General features: G+C 37.8%; 3 protein-coding genes across 7 annotated transcripts; 1 reads left to right on the plus strand and 2 right to left on the minus strand.

The window, feature by feature from the left end:
• Positions 1–2449: 2449 nt before the first annotated feature.
• On the plus strand, positions 2450–5678 carry LOC132037673 (ras-related protein RABA1f). Its single transcript, XM_059428221.1, has 2 exons — positions 2450–2911; positions 4905–5678. The coding sequence occupies exons 1-2, from the start codon at positions 2691–2693 to the stop codon at positions 5335–5337; spliced, it is 654 nt and encodes a 217-aa protein (XP_059284204.1). The 5' UTR covers positions 2450–2690; the 3' UTR covers positions 5338–5678.
• A 1032-nt stretch (positions 5679–6710) lies between these two features.
• Positions 6711–9247, minus strand: LOC132037674 (uncharacterized). 3 transcript variants are annotated; one of them, XM_059428224.1, is made up of 3 exons: positions 7964–9247; positions 7078–7264; positions 6711–6969 (listed from the first exon to the last, which is right to left on the minus strand). In XM_059428224.1, the coding sequence occupies exons 1-2, from the start codon at positions 8138–8140 to the stop codon at positions 7109–7111; spliced, it is 333 nt and encodes a 110-aa protein (XP_059284207.1). In that variant the 5' UTR covers positions 8141–9247; the 3' UTR covers positions 6711–6969; positions 7078–7108. The 3 variants fall into 3 exon arrangements, with proteins under 3 accessions (XP_059284207.1, XP_059284206.1, XP_059284205.1); XM_059428223.1 differs by having other exon boundaries at positions 6711–6979; XM_059428222.1 differs by having other exon boundaries at positions 6711–6972; positions 7964–9244.
• A 1325-nt stretch (positions 9248–10572) lies between these two features.
• On the minus strand, positions 10573–16698 carry LOC132036466 (OPA3-like protein). Of its 3 annotated transcripts, none has more exons than XM_059426819.1 (5): positions 16421–16698; positions 15599–15733; positions 11821–11907; positions 10937–11123; positions 10573–10831 (listed from the first exon to the last, which is right to left on the minus strand). In XM_059426819.1, the coding sequence occupies exons 1-4, from the start codon at positions 16547–16549 to the stop codon at positions 10968–10970; spliced, it is 507 nt and encodes a 168-aa protein (XP_059282802.1). In that variant the 5' UTR covers positions 16550–16698; the 3' UTR covers positions 10573–10831; positions 10937–10967. The 3 variants fall into 3 exon arrangements, with proteins under 3 accessions (XP_059282802.1, XP_059282801.1, XP_059282800.1); XM_059426818.1 differs by having other exon boundaries at positions 10573–10841; XM_059426817.1 differs by having other exon boundaries at positions 10573–10834; positions 16421–16695.
• Positions 16699–17453: the final 755 nt, after the last annotated feature.

The following is a 17453-nucleotide window of genomic DNA, read 5'->3' on the forward strand; positions in this document are numbered from 1 at the left end:
GGTAGTAGACTACAACTAGTCATGTTGCTTTCTTTATTTGTCGCTATTATGTTCCTATCCCAGTTGACTACTTGTATTTGTGTTTCCACCCTTATAAAAAATTTGAAACTTAGGCCCCGTTTGCCATAGATATCAAAAAATGAATTTTTTTTGGAGTTGGAGTTGGAGTTGTGTTTGGCTATAGTTTTTGAAATTGGAGTTTTTGATGAAATGTAGTTGTAAAAAAGTGAAAAAATCGATTTTTTTTTTAAAAACAAGTTTTTTGAGTTTTTGGTATTTGAAGTTGTATTCGGAATTCTCGTGGTCAAACGCTGATTCCGGAAAAAAGTGAAAAAAAATTCCGGAATAAAGTGAATAATTCTTATGGCCAAACGGGGGCTTAATGCGGTACTCCTAGTTGAATTATTAAAAAGAAAAACTAGGTTTTCTTTTTGCATCAGCGTTTGATTTTCACCAAATCTGTTCTTCTGCTTTTCTCTATCTAATGTAAATTTTCCCCTACTTTTCCAGAGTCACCTTCATTAAACAAACTATACAAGAAAAAGTAATATATTATATTGTATAAAATGCAATACTAACATGCTATTTTTATTGACCTAAAATAACAAAAGGTTCTTCTCTGCTACCAAACTATTGTATACCTTCTAATTTGCTAGTTTTAGTTACTCGGCATCTGCCATCGATGTCAGAAATTCAGAATGTATCCCGTGTCAAAATTAATATTGACCGACATTCGTCTAGTGTGAACCTATTTAGTTGTATCTAACTAAAATTAAAAACAAATTCAGAATTTGAAGTTTATGGTCTTATAGTGATATCAAGTTAATATTTAATAATAATTAGGTTTACATACAACATTGTTTGATATTTAATGAAAATTTTAATAAATATATATGGTTTAAGCAAAAATTACTGAATTTCTATGAATGTGAAGAAACACTCTGAATCCTCCCCTGACTAAAACCTAGAACCAAGTTTGCTCTTTTAATATCCAAGAATCCAATTAGCGCGTGAATACTACACCAAATCTAACAAATTATCTTAATTTACATTTCAAGTTGACAATACAAAAATATGTTTAGGTCAGAAAATATTGTTCACCACGTAATCGAAAGAAGTAATTCGAAAAAGATATTCTTTTTTCCCCATTTTCTATTTTCGTTTCATTAGAAGATATCTTTTACCCCCGTGAAAACTGTTACGTGGATTCAAATTGTGAATATTTGAACTGTAGAAAACATGAAGTTCAGAGACTTAAACAGAGTTCTAGAAACGTAAAATAACCTTCCTCCTAAAAAGTTGAATAGTAGTAGCAATACTTTTAATAAAATGCAATACTAATATGCTAGTATTTTTATTGACCTTAAATAACAAACTTAAAGGTTCTATGCTACTGAACCATTCAATGCCTTAGTTTGCTAGTTTCAATTACTCGGTAGTTGGCTAGTTGCCACCGATATTACAATATATCCCATGTCAAAACTAATATTGACCGACATACGTTTAGTGTGAACCTATTTAGCGAATTAGCTTTATCTAACTAAAACCTACACAAGTTTGCTTTTTTAATTATCGCATAGATACTACACTATTTTTTTTTCCCAGTTTGGATTCAAAACTTTCAATAAATTATCTTAATTTACATTTCAAGTGACAAAGCCAAAATGTTTTTTTTTTTTTTTGATTCATTAGAAGATACTCCCTCCGGTTCAAAATAAGTGTCCACTTAGCTTTTTATTTTGATTCAAAATAAGTGTCCACTTATAAATAAGCATATTAATTGAGGGTAGTTTAGTTAAAATGCCAATATTTTTCTAAGAGTTACTATTTTAGTGTGAAAAAAGCTAAGCTGACACTTATTTTGAACGGGAAGGATTATCTTTTACCCCCTTCAAAACTGTTACATGAGTTCAAATAGTGAGCATTTAAACTGTAGTTAATAACATGAAGTTGAGAGACTTAAGCAAGGGTTTAAGAAAAGTAAAAGAACTTAAAAGTTGAATAGTAGTAGTAATAATAAATACTTTGAATAAATCTCCCTCTCTCTCTCTCTTTTCTAAAAGCAGTGCTTCCTTCATATCTCCTCGTATTTTTTAAACTCGTATCCAAATAAATAAACTTACATCACAAACGCCGTATTTTATTCTACTTAGATGGAGGGTGATTTGAAAAAATATTATTAAATTTATATGCCCATTTACGCGCGATTTTAAAAAAAGAGACGGCCTTCTCTCATTTTATTCTACTTATGCTGTTTGGGAGGGGTGATTTGAAAAAAATACTATATTCTTTTCCCGACTTTTTCTATTTTCATTTTATTAGAAGATAGTATATCTTAACCCCGTGAAAACTTTTCCTAGATACAAATTTTTAACTATTTGAACTGTTGAAAACATGTAGTTGAGAGACTCAAGGAGGGTTTTAAGAAAAGTAAAATAACCTTCCGCCTAAGAAAAGAACTTAAAAGTTGAATAGAATAATAGTACTAGTAGAGATAATATTAATGCTTTTGAATAAATCTCCCTCTCTCTCTCTCTCTCTCTCTCTCTCTTTTTTAAAAGCAGTGCTTCCCTTCACCTTCAGATCTCCCTCTATTATTATTATTATTATTTCTTTTTTAAAAACCAAAACTCATCCTACTCTGTACCCCCAAAAAAAAAAAAAAAAAAAAGAAATCATCTGTGTGAAAAATGGGGGCATACAGAGCTGAAGATGATTATGATTACTTGTTCAAAGTAGTGCTAATTGGTGATTCAGGTGTTGGTAAATCTAACCTACTTTCTAGATTTAGTCGTAATGAGTTTAGCCTTGAGTCTAAGTCCACTATTGGTGTTGAGTTTGCTACGCGTAGTATCCATGTTGAGGATAAAGTTGTTAAAGCTCAGATTTGGGATACTGCTGGTCAGGAACGGTAATATATACTACTACTCATTACAATGTTTTTTTTTTTTTCCCTTTCTCGTTTATGTAGAGTTATATATGCTTATAATTTGGCTACTTGTTTGGATTGATAGTAACTTTGAGATCTGGAATGATGATGTACTGTGTGTTTCGACGTTTTTCTCCTCATTTTGTATACGTTATCATTTGGCAAATTGATTTGAGTTTGTGGAGGAACTTTGAGATCTAGAATGATGATGTACTGTGCATTTCAATGTTTGTACTTGTTGATTATCATTTTCTGTAAAGTTAGATCCGAGTTTTTTTTAATTTTTTTTAATTTTTTATAACTGTTATGTCCAGGCTAGCTTTTTGCACAACTTGGCGAATTTGATGCGGTACCGCGTAAGTTAGATCCGATGTTTGTTTAGTGCAAGTGTAAGATTGTAAATGTAGGAACTAGGAATGATAATTATTTACTTAAAAGTATTGATAGAGGCAGATCCAGTAGTTTAGTTAGTTACTATGTGATAGTTCGTGCTAACTTAGTATGAACTTGTGTATTTTAAATTCTATGTACATATATATAGAGGTCGAGTCGAAGGCAGATGGATGCGAAAAGACCGGCTGCTCCATACTTGTGGCTGCTATTGTTATCAGTGAGCTTGATTTTTTGCAGCTCTCGACTTGGCTTTTGGTAACTACATTCAGTACCAAGGACAAGTTGCTTTTTGTAAGCTAATCAGAATTAATGGAGGCTTAAGCTGATAATGAGTGGTTTGAGCACCAAAGGTGTGGCCTAGTGGTCAATGAAGTGGATCGCCAACCATGAGATCCCAGGTTCAATTTCCAACGGAGACATAAAACACTAGGTGGTATCTTCCCATCTATCCAAGTCTTGGTGGATATAGTTATCCGGTACATGTGCTGGTGCGAGGTAGTACGTACCCTGTGGAATTACTCGAGGTGCGCGCAAGCTGGCCTGTATACCATAGTTATATAAAAAAAAAGGTTGATCTGGTGATAGAGCACCTCTACCACCAGCTCGTAGGTCAGAGCCATGTGGAGGGTAAATAGGAATATTGTTGATCTTCTCAGGGTGGGGATAAAAAAACTAGTTGGCTTTTGTAAGGTATCATCAGACTGCTATTACAGTGTGTGCTGCAAATTGGTGTCCTCTTGAGATTCTTTGCCAATCTCTCTACTCAATTTCAGCATACTTTAGGAAATGTAGAGATTTTGAAACTTTTGTCTTCGATGTAAGGAAGGTTCGAGGCACCAAGAGTTGAAGAACAACTCCCGTCCTACTGCAATGGTGGTCAGTCTCCAAAAGCAGTTAGACTGATTATTCTGAATCTAATAACGAATTTTGCTTCCTGAAATACTTCATTAGGCTGACAATGACTCTAGAATTGTTTCCCCCCATTGTTCATCCAATTTGAAGTCTGAAATGCGATATGTTCATGTTCTTGGGATGATGAATTTAATCTATTAGGAGATTGCCTTCTTATGCCTAATTCTCTTAGTCATTGTTTTTGTTCCGGCTCTGTTATATGAGCTGTCATGTGTATGTTATGAAGACCTACTCCTTATGTTTGTTTTTGGCCTCTGGTTTGTTTGGAGAATCTGGTGTAAGCAACGTTAATAATTTATGATGTAGCTAATTTATGAGTAATCCAAGTTACATTGGGATGCTCTAAGTCGGTTGTATGTGACATGTTAGTTTGCTGGTGAGATACCGCCTCTTCTTATTTCTCAGCCATCTGTTTTTTTCTAGTCTCTTATGTCTATAGAAGTCCACATTTTAAACTAAGTTGATTGGAGATGTAAGTCTATTTTTTTCAGAAATAGATGTCGTGCTTTGATTGGTTTATCTATGGACTTCTATTGTGTCTAGTAGATCCATATATATTGTGCAGTAATCTTCTTCATGTGGTACAGTTTTAGTTACCTGTATGGAAATGTTATGAGTTGATGTATCATATCATAATCAATAATCTCAACTGATGTGCTCTTTCTTTAAGATATCGAGCAATCACGAGTGCTTACTATCGAGGAGCTGTTGGTGCATTGCTGGTTTATGACGTCACTCGTCATGTGACTTTCGAGAATGTGGAGAGATGGTTGAAGGAGCTCAGAGATCATACTGACTCAAACATTGTCATAATGCTTGTGGGAAATAAGTCAGATTTGCGTCACTTGCGGGCTGTTTCCACTGAGGATGCCAAGGCATTTGCTGAGAAGGAGAGTACTTTTTTCATGGAGACATCTGCTCTGGAGTCCTTGAATGTGGAAAACGCCTTCACAGAGGTGCTCACACAAATACACCGTGTTGTGAGCAAGAAAGCTCTTGAAGCAGGAGATGACCCAGCAGCATTGCCTAAGGGGCAGACTATTAATATCGGAAACAAGGACGATGTTTCAGCAGTTAAGAAAGTCGGGTGCTGTTCTTCTTAAAACAAGGACTGATCTAGATGTTGGAAGATATATTCTTCCTTTTGAGTTCAAATTTTCATGTGGCAGTGGTACTTCTCCCTTTTCTGTACAAGGAATTAACCACATGAATTCTTAGCCGTGAGAGCTCTAGTTGGTGCTCAAGTCGGATTTGAGCTGCAGTTCTTACACGAGTTCCTCAGCATTCTTTATCCCAGTTTCTATATTTTTGTTATAGCTTAGTGTATGATGGTAGTATAGCTTCTTATGAATCTCTTGGATAGGGTGTATTTGATTGCAAAGATTGAACTGAGACATGTTTGACCAGATATTGTCCCGCCTAGTACTACAACAGTTTCACTGGACATTTCTTTATCAAGTCAGTCATTTGTTTCTCTTAATGATATTACTTTCCATCAATCAATCTACATCTATCAAGAATTATTAGACCACCTAGGTAAGCATCGACTTAGGTGCAAACACAAATTTGAGATGTGGTCGCATATGGGTCCAAGAGATCAGAATCGACCTGAGTAACCAAATGAAAGGTCAAGGATCAATCCAAGAGTAGGGCATTTATCCATCTTGAGCTTCGCAAGTCGAGGAAGGGAAATATGAACATGGATACAGGACATGACACTAGCAACCTCTCTGCGTGCATATACCTAATAAGAACACAGTTCTTACATGTACACCACACCACAACTTCAAAAATATTAACTGAAAATCTATCATTAGTTGGCATAAGAAATAAGTGTAAAGCCCATGATTACATTAGCTGGCAAAGGACCACTAAACGGATCCAACCTGTAGGAACCTTGCCACAATCTCAATCAAGGTGTTGATCCCTTCACTAGCATTACCACTAAAATTAGAAGCTAACCTAAATGCAAATCCACAAAACAATATGATACACAAAGTTGCTGAAGAATAAACCCCTAAAACAAGAGTAGCATTTTTATGCCTCCTCACGTTGCTCTCCTTAACCCTTCTATCAATTTTTTTTTTCTTTGGTAAGTATCCTTAACCCTTCTATCAGTAATAGGATTCTCAAAATTGCCAAGCAGCAGCAGATACACTCTTTATTATAGTACGAATACGAATAGAACAAGTAAAATCAAATCCATTTTAGCAGCACTGGGTAAGTAAGTAGCAAGTTATTGCGGCCACCTAATGCGCTGGACCAGGGTTAACCAAATAATTCATCTAGTGGAGAAGGCAGGAGGCAACGGGTACTTTGATGGACAAAAGTGGTCAGACTGGGAGGGTAGAATTTAGAAGCAACCACAACGGACAGTACTTAAATGGGATTATTACGATAGGTAAAACTCCATGAACCCCTTGGGAGATTCCCGAGGAGAAAGCACAATGAATCACATCTAACAATTGGAGATACCTGAGCCCTTAATAACAATTCTTATTACTGAAAGCCACAAATAAAATTGTCATCAATACTGCATCAGTGGCTAGGTACAAATATTGTCCAAAATATGAAACTCAGTTACAATATGATATGTTTTATTCATAGACCAAAGGCTGCAAACCATGGACACTCATTTGGTTAATAGTATTCTAATGGCTTTGACGTGTCAAACTTACATGTCCTGAACATCATCCTTTTGTTAGAGTTGCTTTAAGTTTCCTTACTTCCAGAAACTACTGCATTTTTCCAGTAAAAAGTCAATTAGATGCTAAAATAGTACAAATAAGTTGAGAAAAACAGAAATCAACTCGTTAAGTTGCTCAACTGTAGAGGGGTCTTACAATTATATGTTAGCACAACACTAGCAGATGATCAACCAGCTTTTACTTTATCTTGAGTGCCTTCTGCATGACCAATGCTAAACATGCTACTTAACCCTCGTGTCTTGGCATGTTTCTCCAGTTCACTAATTCTGTTCTTGAGGAACTCAATCTCTCTACTCAGCTCTTCATCTCGCTGCTTCATTGCCTATGAAACAAACAAATTATGTATTAGTTTTACATGGAAACAGAATACGGCGTTGGCCGCAACAATAACATCATTTCCTTATATCATCTTTTAGTAATAGATCTCCTCAATCTAAGACATAAGATTTTATCCGTGCTTATGAACAATCACAACCATAACATGCTTTAGCTTATTTCTGAATCAAGGGAAAAAGGTAGAAACAGTAAATGAGGTGAAGAAAGAGAAAAACAGCTCTAAGAAGTTTCAAATATAGCACGCCAACAAGTGGAAAAGTAAATTCACTTTCATGCTTGTTGTTTCTGACTTCACTGCTTATTGTTTCTGACTAGGTGCAGTGTGGTGAAAATCTCAAACGAGTGATTGCTGCAATTACGACAGCAAAATAAAACATTAACTCAAGAACCAATAATGCATCATCATAAAGATATTCACCTAAATTTGTTACCTGTTAAAAAAAAAAAAAAAAAAAGATATTCACCTAAACCTGATCATATTAATGCAGAGAGCAATACAATTGAATATGTGCTCAATCTTTTGACTTCATTTTCCAGGAGTTCTTTTTTTCTTGATCAGCATTTTTTTGTGTGTTCCATGGAGATGATTCTACTTTTTTTTCCTAAGGGAAATAGAGTGCAGAGAGGAGGGACTGGGCAAATATTTCAGCACAAGAAAATCATTGTTATGAATGTCAAGATGCACCTCTAATTCCTGCTTCCGAACTTCCTCCTTTCTAGCTTCAGACCTGGAACTTCTTTGCACCTCAAAGATAACAGCCACTCCAGCGACCTGATTAAACAGATAACAAAAGCATAGATTGAGGGTGTTCTGCCTTGCTGGAAAAATAAGAGAAGACTTGACAATGTAATTCATAGACATCTCTATGCTATACTTGTCCAAATAATTGATGTGTAATGCGCAGAAAGAGAGAATATCAGGTTAAGAAGAGCATCTACAATATTCTGCTGCAGATCAATTATATCAGCGTTGCACTTTCAGTCCTGTTTCCAGTGAGGGTAGGCCAATCAGAGTTCAGATAGCAAATGTGTGTAGCGAACAAAAAGGAGAAGGAATAATAAAGATGATGCCACAACAGCTTTTCATCATGTTAGGTACTCTCAACTTAACAAGCCATCCCTAAGCAGTTGAAATTGGATGCAAAATTTTTTGTTGTCCACTGTACTTGGGGGCCATTTGATATTCCAACTAGACACGTTTGATAACAGAAACGTAAGATCATCTAATACCACTTTAAATGCATTCAAACTTTCAGCATTATCATCGGAAATATAAGTCTCTAATCATTAGATATCAGATAAGAGTATTCATATTCAAAAGGCAGAATACTAATATGCTTACAAATCCTTCTATTATTAAGTTCGGCTGGTACCATTTCGACGTGTTTCAATTCTTTCGAACAAGAGAGGTTTGATGCTTTTGAATCCATTGTATTAATTCTACTTCCTACCCGCGAAGCTTTTTTAAACATCTCCTTTTGCTTGATCGAAGGAGATCGGTGAGGTGAATATTTTGAGGCTGGGTTTGGTGGCTGGGGTAATTAGGATGGAGGAAGAGAGTGGGGAAGTTGTTTTCTCCCCTGTGAATTGGGGTGTTGGCGTCAGACAGTATATGAAGGGGCTGCGGCTGTGTTTGTTGGTGGAGTTGTGGTGAGTGTATGGAGATGGTAGATGAAGGTCGCTGAGTATGGCGTCACCGAAGTGAGTGGCCTGAGGAGGAGTTTTTACATGGAGAGTGGACTAAAGTAGAAGTTGTTGGTTGGTGTTTTCAGTGATTTCCTGAATGGAAGAACTTGTGGCTAAGTTTCTTGGACGGTCCCTAGGGAAATAGAGTAACAGGTGATTCTGGTCAAATGTTAGAGAGGAAAAGATTCTGCTTTAGCTTTGGCCTGTACAAGAAGACCTGATTGAAGTTAGTATGTTGCAGAAAATTTTGACAGTCACCATACAGTCATTATCTCTTCAGTTTAGTACCAGAGTTTTTAAGTTGAAAAGATGCCTAGCTTCTGTATTTCAGCTCCAAATGGCTACTTTTTGAAATTTACCTCCCTTTTCTTCCCTTTAATTTTTGTGATTCCTCTTGCGTTTTTGGCTGTTTGTGAATCAGAGATGGTGGTGTGTGAAGGTGGTAGACTGGTTGGGGTAGTGGCAGGGAAGGGAAGGGAAGGGGGGGGGGGGAGAGGAGAAGGGGAAGGGTGGGGAGGGAGGGAGAGAAAAAACAACAACAACAACAACATACCCAGTTGGATCCCACAACGTGAGGTCTGGGGAGGGTAAAGTGTGTGACCTTACCCCCACCTTGGAAGGTAGGGAGGCTGTTTCCGAAAGACCCTCGGCTCAAAAGAAAACAAGGGAAAAGAGTCAGATACGGACCAGCAAATCAAAACCATGTGAAAATGAGAAATAGCAAGAGCAACGAAGTCATGATAAAATAACAAAGATAGACAAGACCAACACATAGAAGCAGGATAAAAATACTCCTAGTACGAGAAAGGAAACCTCGCGCCCCCCCACTAGCCCTCTACCCTGATACTCGACCTCCAACCCCTCCTATCGCCGGTCATGTCCTCGGTAAGCTAGAGTAACGCTATGTCCTGCCGAATCACCTCTCCCCGGACCTTCTTGGCCTACCCCCTCTCTTCTCGCCCACCACAGCCATCCTCTCACACCTCCTCACTGGCGCAACAGCAAACGGATCCAACCTGTAGGAACCTTGCCACAATCTCAATCAAGGTGTTGATCCCTTCACTAGCATTACCACTAAAATTAGAAGCTAACCTAAATGCAAATCCACAAAACAATATGATACACAAAGTTGTTGAAGAATAAACCCCTAAAACAAGAGTAGCATTTTTATGCCTCCTCACGTTGCTCTCCTTAACCCTTCTATCAATTTTTTTTTTTCTTTGGTAAGTATCCTTAACCCTTCTATCAGTAATAGGATTCTCAAAATTGCCAAGCAGCAGCAGATACACTCTTTATTATAGTAGGAATACGAATAGGACAAGTAAAATCAAATCCATTTTAGCAGCACTGGGTAAGTAAGTAGCAAGTTATTGCGGCCACCTAATGCGCTGGACCAGGGTTAACCAAATAATTTATCTAGTGGAGAAGGCAGGAGGCAACGGGTACTTTGATGGACAAAAGTGGTCAGACTGGGAGGGTAGAATTTAGAAGCAACCACAACGGACAGTACTTAAATGGGATTATTACGATAGGTAAAACTCCATGAACCCCTTGGGAGATTCCCGAGGAGAAAGCACAATAAATCACATCTAACAAATTGGAGATACCTGAGCCCTTAATAACAATTCTTATTACTGAAAGCCACAAATAAAATTGTCATCAATACTGCATCAGTGGCTAGGTACAAATATTGTCCAAAATATGAAACTCAGTTACAATATGATATGTTTTATTCATAGACCAAAGGCTGCAAACCATGGACACTCATTTGGTTAATAGTATTCTAATGGCTTTGACGTGTCAAACTTACATGTCCTGAACATCATCCTTTTGTTAGAGTTGCTTTAAGTTTCCTTACTTCCAGAAACTACTGCATTTTCCAGCAAAAGTCAATTAGATGCTAAAATAGTACAAATAAGTTGAGAAAAACAGAAATCAACTCGTTAGTTGCTCAACTGTAGAGGGGTCTTACAATTATATGTTAGCACAACACTAGCAGATGATCAACCAGCTTTTACTTTATCTTGAGTGCCTTCTGCATGACCAATGCTAAACATGCTACTTAACCCTCGTGTCTTGGCATGTTTCTCCAGTTCACTAATTCTGTTCTTGAGGAACTCAATCTCTCTACTCAGCTCTTCATCTCGCTGCTTCATTGCCTATGAAACAAACAAATTATGTATTAGTTTTACATGGAAACAGAATACGGCGTTAGCCACAACAATAACATCATTTCCTTATATCATCTTTTAGTAATAGATCTCCTCAATCTAAAACATAAGATTTTATCCGTGCTTATGAACAATCACAACCATAACATGCTTTAGCTTATTTCTGAATCAAGGGAAAAAGGTAGGAACAGTAAATGAGGTGAAGAAAGAGAAAAACAGCTCTAAGAAGTTTCAAATATAGCACGCCAACAAGTGGAAAAAGTAAATTCACTTTCATGCTTGTTGTTTCTGACTTCACTGCTTATTGTTTCTGACTAGGTGCAGTGTGGTGAAAATCTCAAACGAGTGATTGCTGCAATTACGACAGCAAAATAAAACATTAACTCAAGAACCAATAATGCATCATCATAAAGATATTCACCTAAATTTGTTACCTGTTCAAAAAAAAAAAAAAAGATATTCACCTAAACCTGATCATATTAATGCAGAGAGCAATACAATTGAATATGTGCTCAATCTTTTGACTTCATTTTCCAGGAGTTCTTTTTTTCTTGATCAGCATTTTTTTGTGTGTTCCATGGAGATGATTCTACTTTTTTTTTCCTAAGGAAATAGAGTGCAGAGAGGAGGGACTGGGCAAATATTTCAGCACAAGAAAATCATTGTTATGAATGTCAAGATGCACCTCTAATTCCTGCTTCCGAACTTCCTCCTTTCTAGCTTCAGACCTGGAACTTCTTTGCACCTCAAAGATAACAGCCACTCCAGCGACCTGATTAAACAGATAACAAAGCATAGATTGAGGGTGTTCTGCCTTGCTGGAAAAATAAGAGAAGACTTGACAATGTAATTCATAGACATCTCTATGCTATACTTGTCCAAATAATTGATGTGTAATGCGCAGAAAGAGAGAATATCAGGTTAAGAAGAGCATCTACAATATTCTGCTGCAGATCAATTATATCAGCGTTGCACTTTCAGTCCTGTTTCCAGTGAGGGTAGGCCAATCAGAGTTCAGATAGCAAATGTGTGTGAACAAAAAGGAGAAGGAATAATAAAGATGATGCCACAACAGCTTTTCATCATGTTAGGTACCTCTCAACTTAACAAGCCATCCCTAAGCAGTTGAAATTGGATGCAAAATTTTTGTTGTCCACTGTACTTGGGGGCCATTTGATATTCAACTAGACACGTTTGATAACAGAAACGTAAGATCATCTAATACCACTTTAAATGCATTCAAACTTTCAGCATTATCATCGGAAATATAAGTCTCTAATCATTAGATATCAGATAAGAGTATTCATATTCAAAAGGCAGAATACTAATATGCTTACAAATCCTTCTATTATTAAGTTCGGCTGGTACCATTTCGACGTGTTTCAATTCTTTCGAACAAGAGAGGTTTGATGCTTTTGAATCCATTGTATTAATTCTACTTCCTACCCGCGAAGCTTTTTTAAACATCTCCTTTTGCTTGATCGAAGGAGATCGGTGAGGTGAATATTTTGAGGCTGGGTTTGGTGGCTGGGGTAATTAGGATGGAGGAAGAGAGTGGGGAAGTTGTTTTTCTCCCCTGTGAATTGGGGTGTTGGCGTCAGACAGTATATGAAGGGGCTGCGGCTGTGTTTGTTGGTGGAGTTGTGGTGAGTGTATGGAGATGGTAGATGAAGGTCGCTGAGTATGGCGTCACCGAAGTGAGTGGCCTGAGGAGGAGTTTTTACATGGAGAGTGGACTAAAGTAGAAGTTGTTGGTTGGTGTTTTCAGTGATTTCCTGAATGGAAGAACTTGTGGCTAAGTTTCTTGGACGGTCCCTAGGGAAATAGAGTAACAGGTGATTCTGGTCAAATGTTAGAGAGGAAAAGATTCTGCTTTAGCTTTGGCCTGTACAAGAAGACCTGATTGAAGTTAGTATGTTGCAGAAAATTTTGACAGTCACCATACAGTCATTATCTCTTCAGTTTAGTACCGGAGTTTTTAAGTTGAAAAGATGCCTAGCTTCTGTATTTCAGCTCCAAATGGCTACTTTTTGAAATTTACCTCCCTTTTCTTCCCTTTAATTTTTGTGATTCCTCTTGCGTTTTTTGGCTGTTTGTGAATCAGAGATGGTGGTGTGTGAAGGTGGTAGACTGGTTGGGGTAGTGGCAGGGAAGGGAAGGGAAGGGGGGGGGGGGGGGAGAAGGAGAAGGGGAAGGGTGGGAGGGAGGGAGAGAAAAAACAACAACAACAACAACATACCCGGTTGGATCCCACAACGTGAGGTCGGGGAGGGTAAAGGGTGCGCAGACCTTACCCCACCGGAAGGTAGGGAGGTCAAGCCTCCGAAAGACCCTCGGCTCGAAAAGAAAACAAGGGAAAAGAGTCGGTACGGACCGGTTCAAAACCATGTGAAAATGAGAAATAGCAAGAGCGAAGTCATGATAAAATAACAAAGATAGACAAGACCAACACGTAGAAGAGGGATAAAAATACTCCTAGTACGAGAAAGGAAACCTCGCGCCCCCCACTAGCCCTCTACCCCGATACTCGACCTCCACCCCCTCCCAAACTCGGTAAGCTGAGTAACGCCGTATCTGGCTCTCCCCGGGCCTTCTTTGGCCTACCCCTCCCTCTCTTCCGAGGCCCACCACGTGCCCCATCCTCTACACCTCCTCACTGGCGCAACAGCACATCTCCGCCGCACGTGGCCGAACCACCAACCTCCTTCCGCATCTTATCCACCACGGGGCCACACCACGCTTATCCCGAATCACTTCATTCCGAATCCACTCTCCGGGTATGCCCGCACATCCATCTCGATCCACATCTCGCCCTTCATCTTTCTGACAATAACATTCCGTCCCATACAACATAGCGGCTAACCACCGCACAGAACCCCTTTCCTTTAGAATAGGCGGACCACTCACACAACACCCCAGGTGCGAGCTTCCATTTCATCCATCCCGCTCCAATACAATGTGTGACATCGTCGTCGAATCCTCGCGAATGATCGACCCTGTGTACTTGAAACTTTCTTTCTTCGGGATGACCAGTATCCACCCGCACGTCCTCTCTACTTGACCCCATCGAACTTGCACTCTAAGTACTGTCTTAGTCAACCTTGAAACCTCTTCGACCCGAAATCGTCACCAAACCTCACCTTAACACCCGCTCCGTCTCGTCAATAAGCACAATGTCATCGCAAACAACATGCACCACGGCATCAAATTTTTGAACGTGGCTTGTCACGTCCATAGCCACAAGAACAAAACGGTTACGCGACCCCCAGCCCCCAAGGTTGTTCCGAGTCATCTCCAACACGGTTTGGCTCCATCATACATGTCCCTAATTACTCTAATGTATGCTACAGAAACACTGCCGTACATATCCACAAGATTTCTCTTTGACCTTGTCGTAAGCCTTCTCAAGCCCTCGACAAACACCATGTGCACATTTCTTATCCCTATACCGACCAACATAGAGTCGAACGCCCCGCATGAATCCGAACTCGTTCTTCGAAATAAAAACTAACTTCCTCATCTTCACTTCCACCACTCTCTCCAAACTTTCATCGTATGGCTCAACAAATTGATACCCCTATAGTTGTTGCCGATGAATATCCCCTTGTTTTTATACAACGGGATCATGGTGCTCCATCTCCCACTCTTCGAGCATCTCTGCCGTCCTAAAATAACATTCAACAACCGCGTAAGCCACTCCAAACCTCCCCTACCCGCGTTAACCCAAAATTATTTTATCCGACGCCTCCCCTTGCTCATCTTCCGCATGCTAACATCTCGACCTCTTGACCTTAACCCGCCCTTAGTATCCAAAATCACGGCGATCGAAGCTCGATTCGCCTAAGGTTTTGGCATCTCACACGCGCTCAGAATTTTGGTTTCTCATATACACTGCGATGTAAGCAATATGTGTTTAACATGCACATTTTGAACATAGATCAAGGTGTTCAACATATTCCTTAGATAAAATGTTTAGATGAATTTTTTTTCGGCAAGTTTGAGGAGCAGTCGATGTATGCAGCCTAATTGAATTAGACACATAAAGTCAACATCTTTGACATTTTAGTGCACACAAGGAAGACAACTAGGCAGTACAGCAAATTAATATTTGTGATTCAGATTATTTAGTGATATCAATTTCAGACAGACTTCAGTATTCAGATTTCATTGTTAACCCCTATTCTGAAGCATAAGATGCCATGCCTTCTCGTTGCACCTAGAATATTGGACTAAGTTTGGAGTTAATAATATTCTGGCTATGGTCTGCTATGAACATATGAAATTAGAATTTGAGCTCCATCACAAGTGGAATAGGACTAAACAAGCGAGTTCTCATCAATAAACAAATCAGCATTCCCAAAATATCACCATGATTATAAATAACCATAATCCCAAATGAGAATAAATTTCTATATGAAATATTTGCGTAACATAACAAATTAAGGCCCTCGAGACAACATTACCGAGAACACAAAGAGTTCACCTAGAAGATCAGCAGCAGCTTGAACAGCCTTATCTTCATTTAACGGGCGAATTGCAACATCAGTTGCATGGCCATATATACGTCTTTGCAATTTAGTTGACAATCTATGGTTTGCCTGCGGAAAAAGAAGAAAAAATGGGAAATCAAAATATACGCGTTGTCCCATATACATTTCTTTTCCAATGTCCAAGAGAAGGAATTATCAACTAAGATCACACATTCAGAAAGATAATGCAACTGTAATGTTAGACCTACAAGAATGAATAGCCTTTGCCACTTATCTCCTTATCTCCCAATTTGTAAGCCATAACTGAATTCGACGTGTTCAATTTCCCATAGAATCATAAAATTCTCACTTGCTTACTTTAATAGTCAAACATGATTAAAAAATGTATTCATTTGCGCCTTAGTTTCTCTAATCAACTAAAAACGCTTTATATCCTTTGATTTTTGCTACTACTTTTTAGCATCAAAATGCTAATTCTTTTAAATCATTCCACACCATTAGGTAATTCCATCCTAGTGTCAACTATTTCATCTACCTATAAGATTGATCTTCAAATTCAAGCACTGAGCTCAGCCATTTGGAATCTTGTTAGATGTAATTTTACATTTCACATTTTATTTCTGAAAAAACCACCTTTTCTTGACAATTCCAGCTCTTTATATACCATAAAAAAAGGCATCTTTCTTTCATATCAATCAAAAATTACCATTGGGTACAAGTCGTACAACAGGTAGGTAAGCATTTACCCACAAGAAAAGTGAATAATTGGAGAGGGGTAAAAGGGTAAGTTGTTACCTGGGCAATGTTTATAATGGATTGACGAAACTTGGGGTGGAAGCCAGCTTCTTTCTTGATGCGATTGCCTATGGGCTTGCAAAAAGCTTTAAGGGCAAGTGTCCCTAACTTAAACACTGGTAGTATCATCTCATCGATCCAACCCTTCCCTAAAATACAAACAACACACTGATTTTTTTGGAAAGTATTGAACAGAACACAAAAGGGTTTTGACGATAAGAGTGTAGCCTGTAGGACTCTGAATCAGGTAGAGCCTGCAAGGAAATGAAGCCAAATGATAGAGATACCATAGAGGAGTAGTTAATTAAAATGTACTTTTTCTCACATTTAAGCTTTTAAATAAAATACTTGGAACCTGTTTGGATGGACTTAAAAAAAAAAAAAAATTTTTTAAGATAAATGTTAACTTATTTTTTTTAAATTTATTTTAAACAAAATGGGTTATAAGTTGGTGGTCAAATCTTTCAAAAAAATTAAAAGCAGGTTTATAAGTTATTTTATTGAAAGTTATAAGCTAAGCCAAATCGAAACTTTTTACAAAATCCAAAAAGATTGTTCTCTTTTGAATTGACACAAAATTTAATAAATAAAGAAACACTTTTAAAATATGTAGTCTAAAATAAGCTTTAGATATTTGTGTGGCTGTAAACTATCTCATAAAGTTAAATTGTTTCTAAATATAGAAAGGGAATAATCTTTTTGGGGTAGAATAAAAAGGAAAGAGGATAATCTTTTTGAGATAGATAGTATCTTACTCTCTCCCTTCCGTTCCGTCTCAAGTTGTTTGTCTGATTTTAATTTGGCACGACAATAACAACTATAACATACCTATTGAATCCCACGATGTTGGAGTGGGGGGGGGGGGGTTGGGGGTTTGACTTAGCATGAAATTTAAAAAATTAAAGAAAACTTTCAAATTTTGTGATCTTAAATTATAAATATGTCAAATATATCAAAATATCTTTAATCTTATGGTCTTAATTATATTATGTGAAAAGATGAAACTAAAAAGTTATCAAAAAGGGAAAAAGAC

Source organism: Lycium ferocissimum, chromosome 11, assembly GCF_029784015.1.
Source record: "Lycium ferocissimum isolate CSIRO_LF1 chromosome 11, AGI_CSIRO_Lferr_CH_V1, whole genome shotgun sequence".
Classification (NCBI taxonomy): domain Eukaryota; kingdom Viridiplantae; phylum Streptophyta; class Magnoliopsida; order Solanales; family Solanaceae; genus Lycium; species Lycium ferocissimum.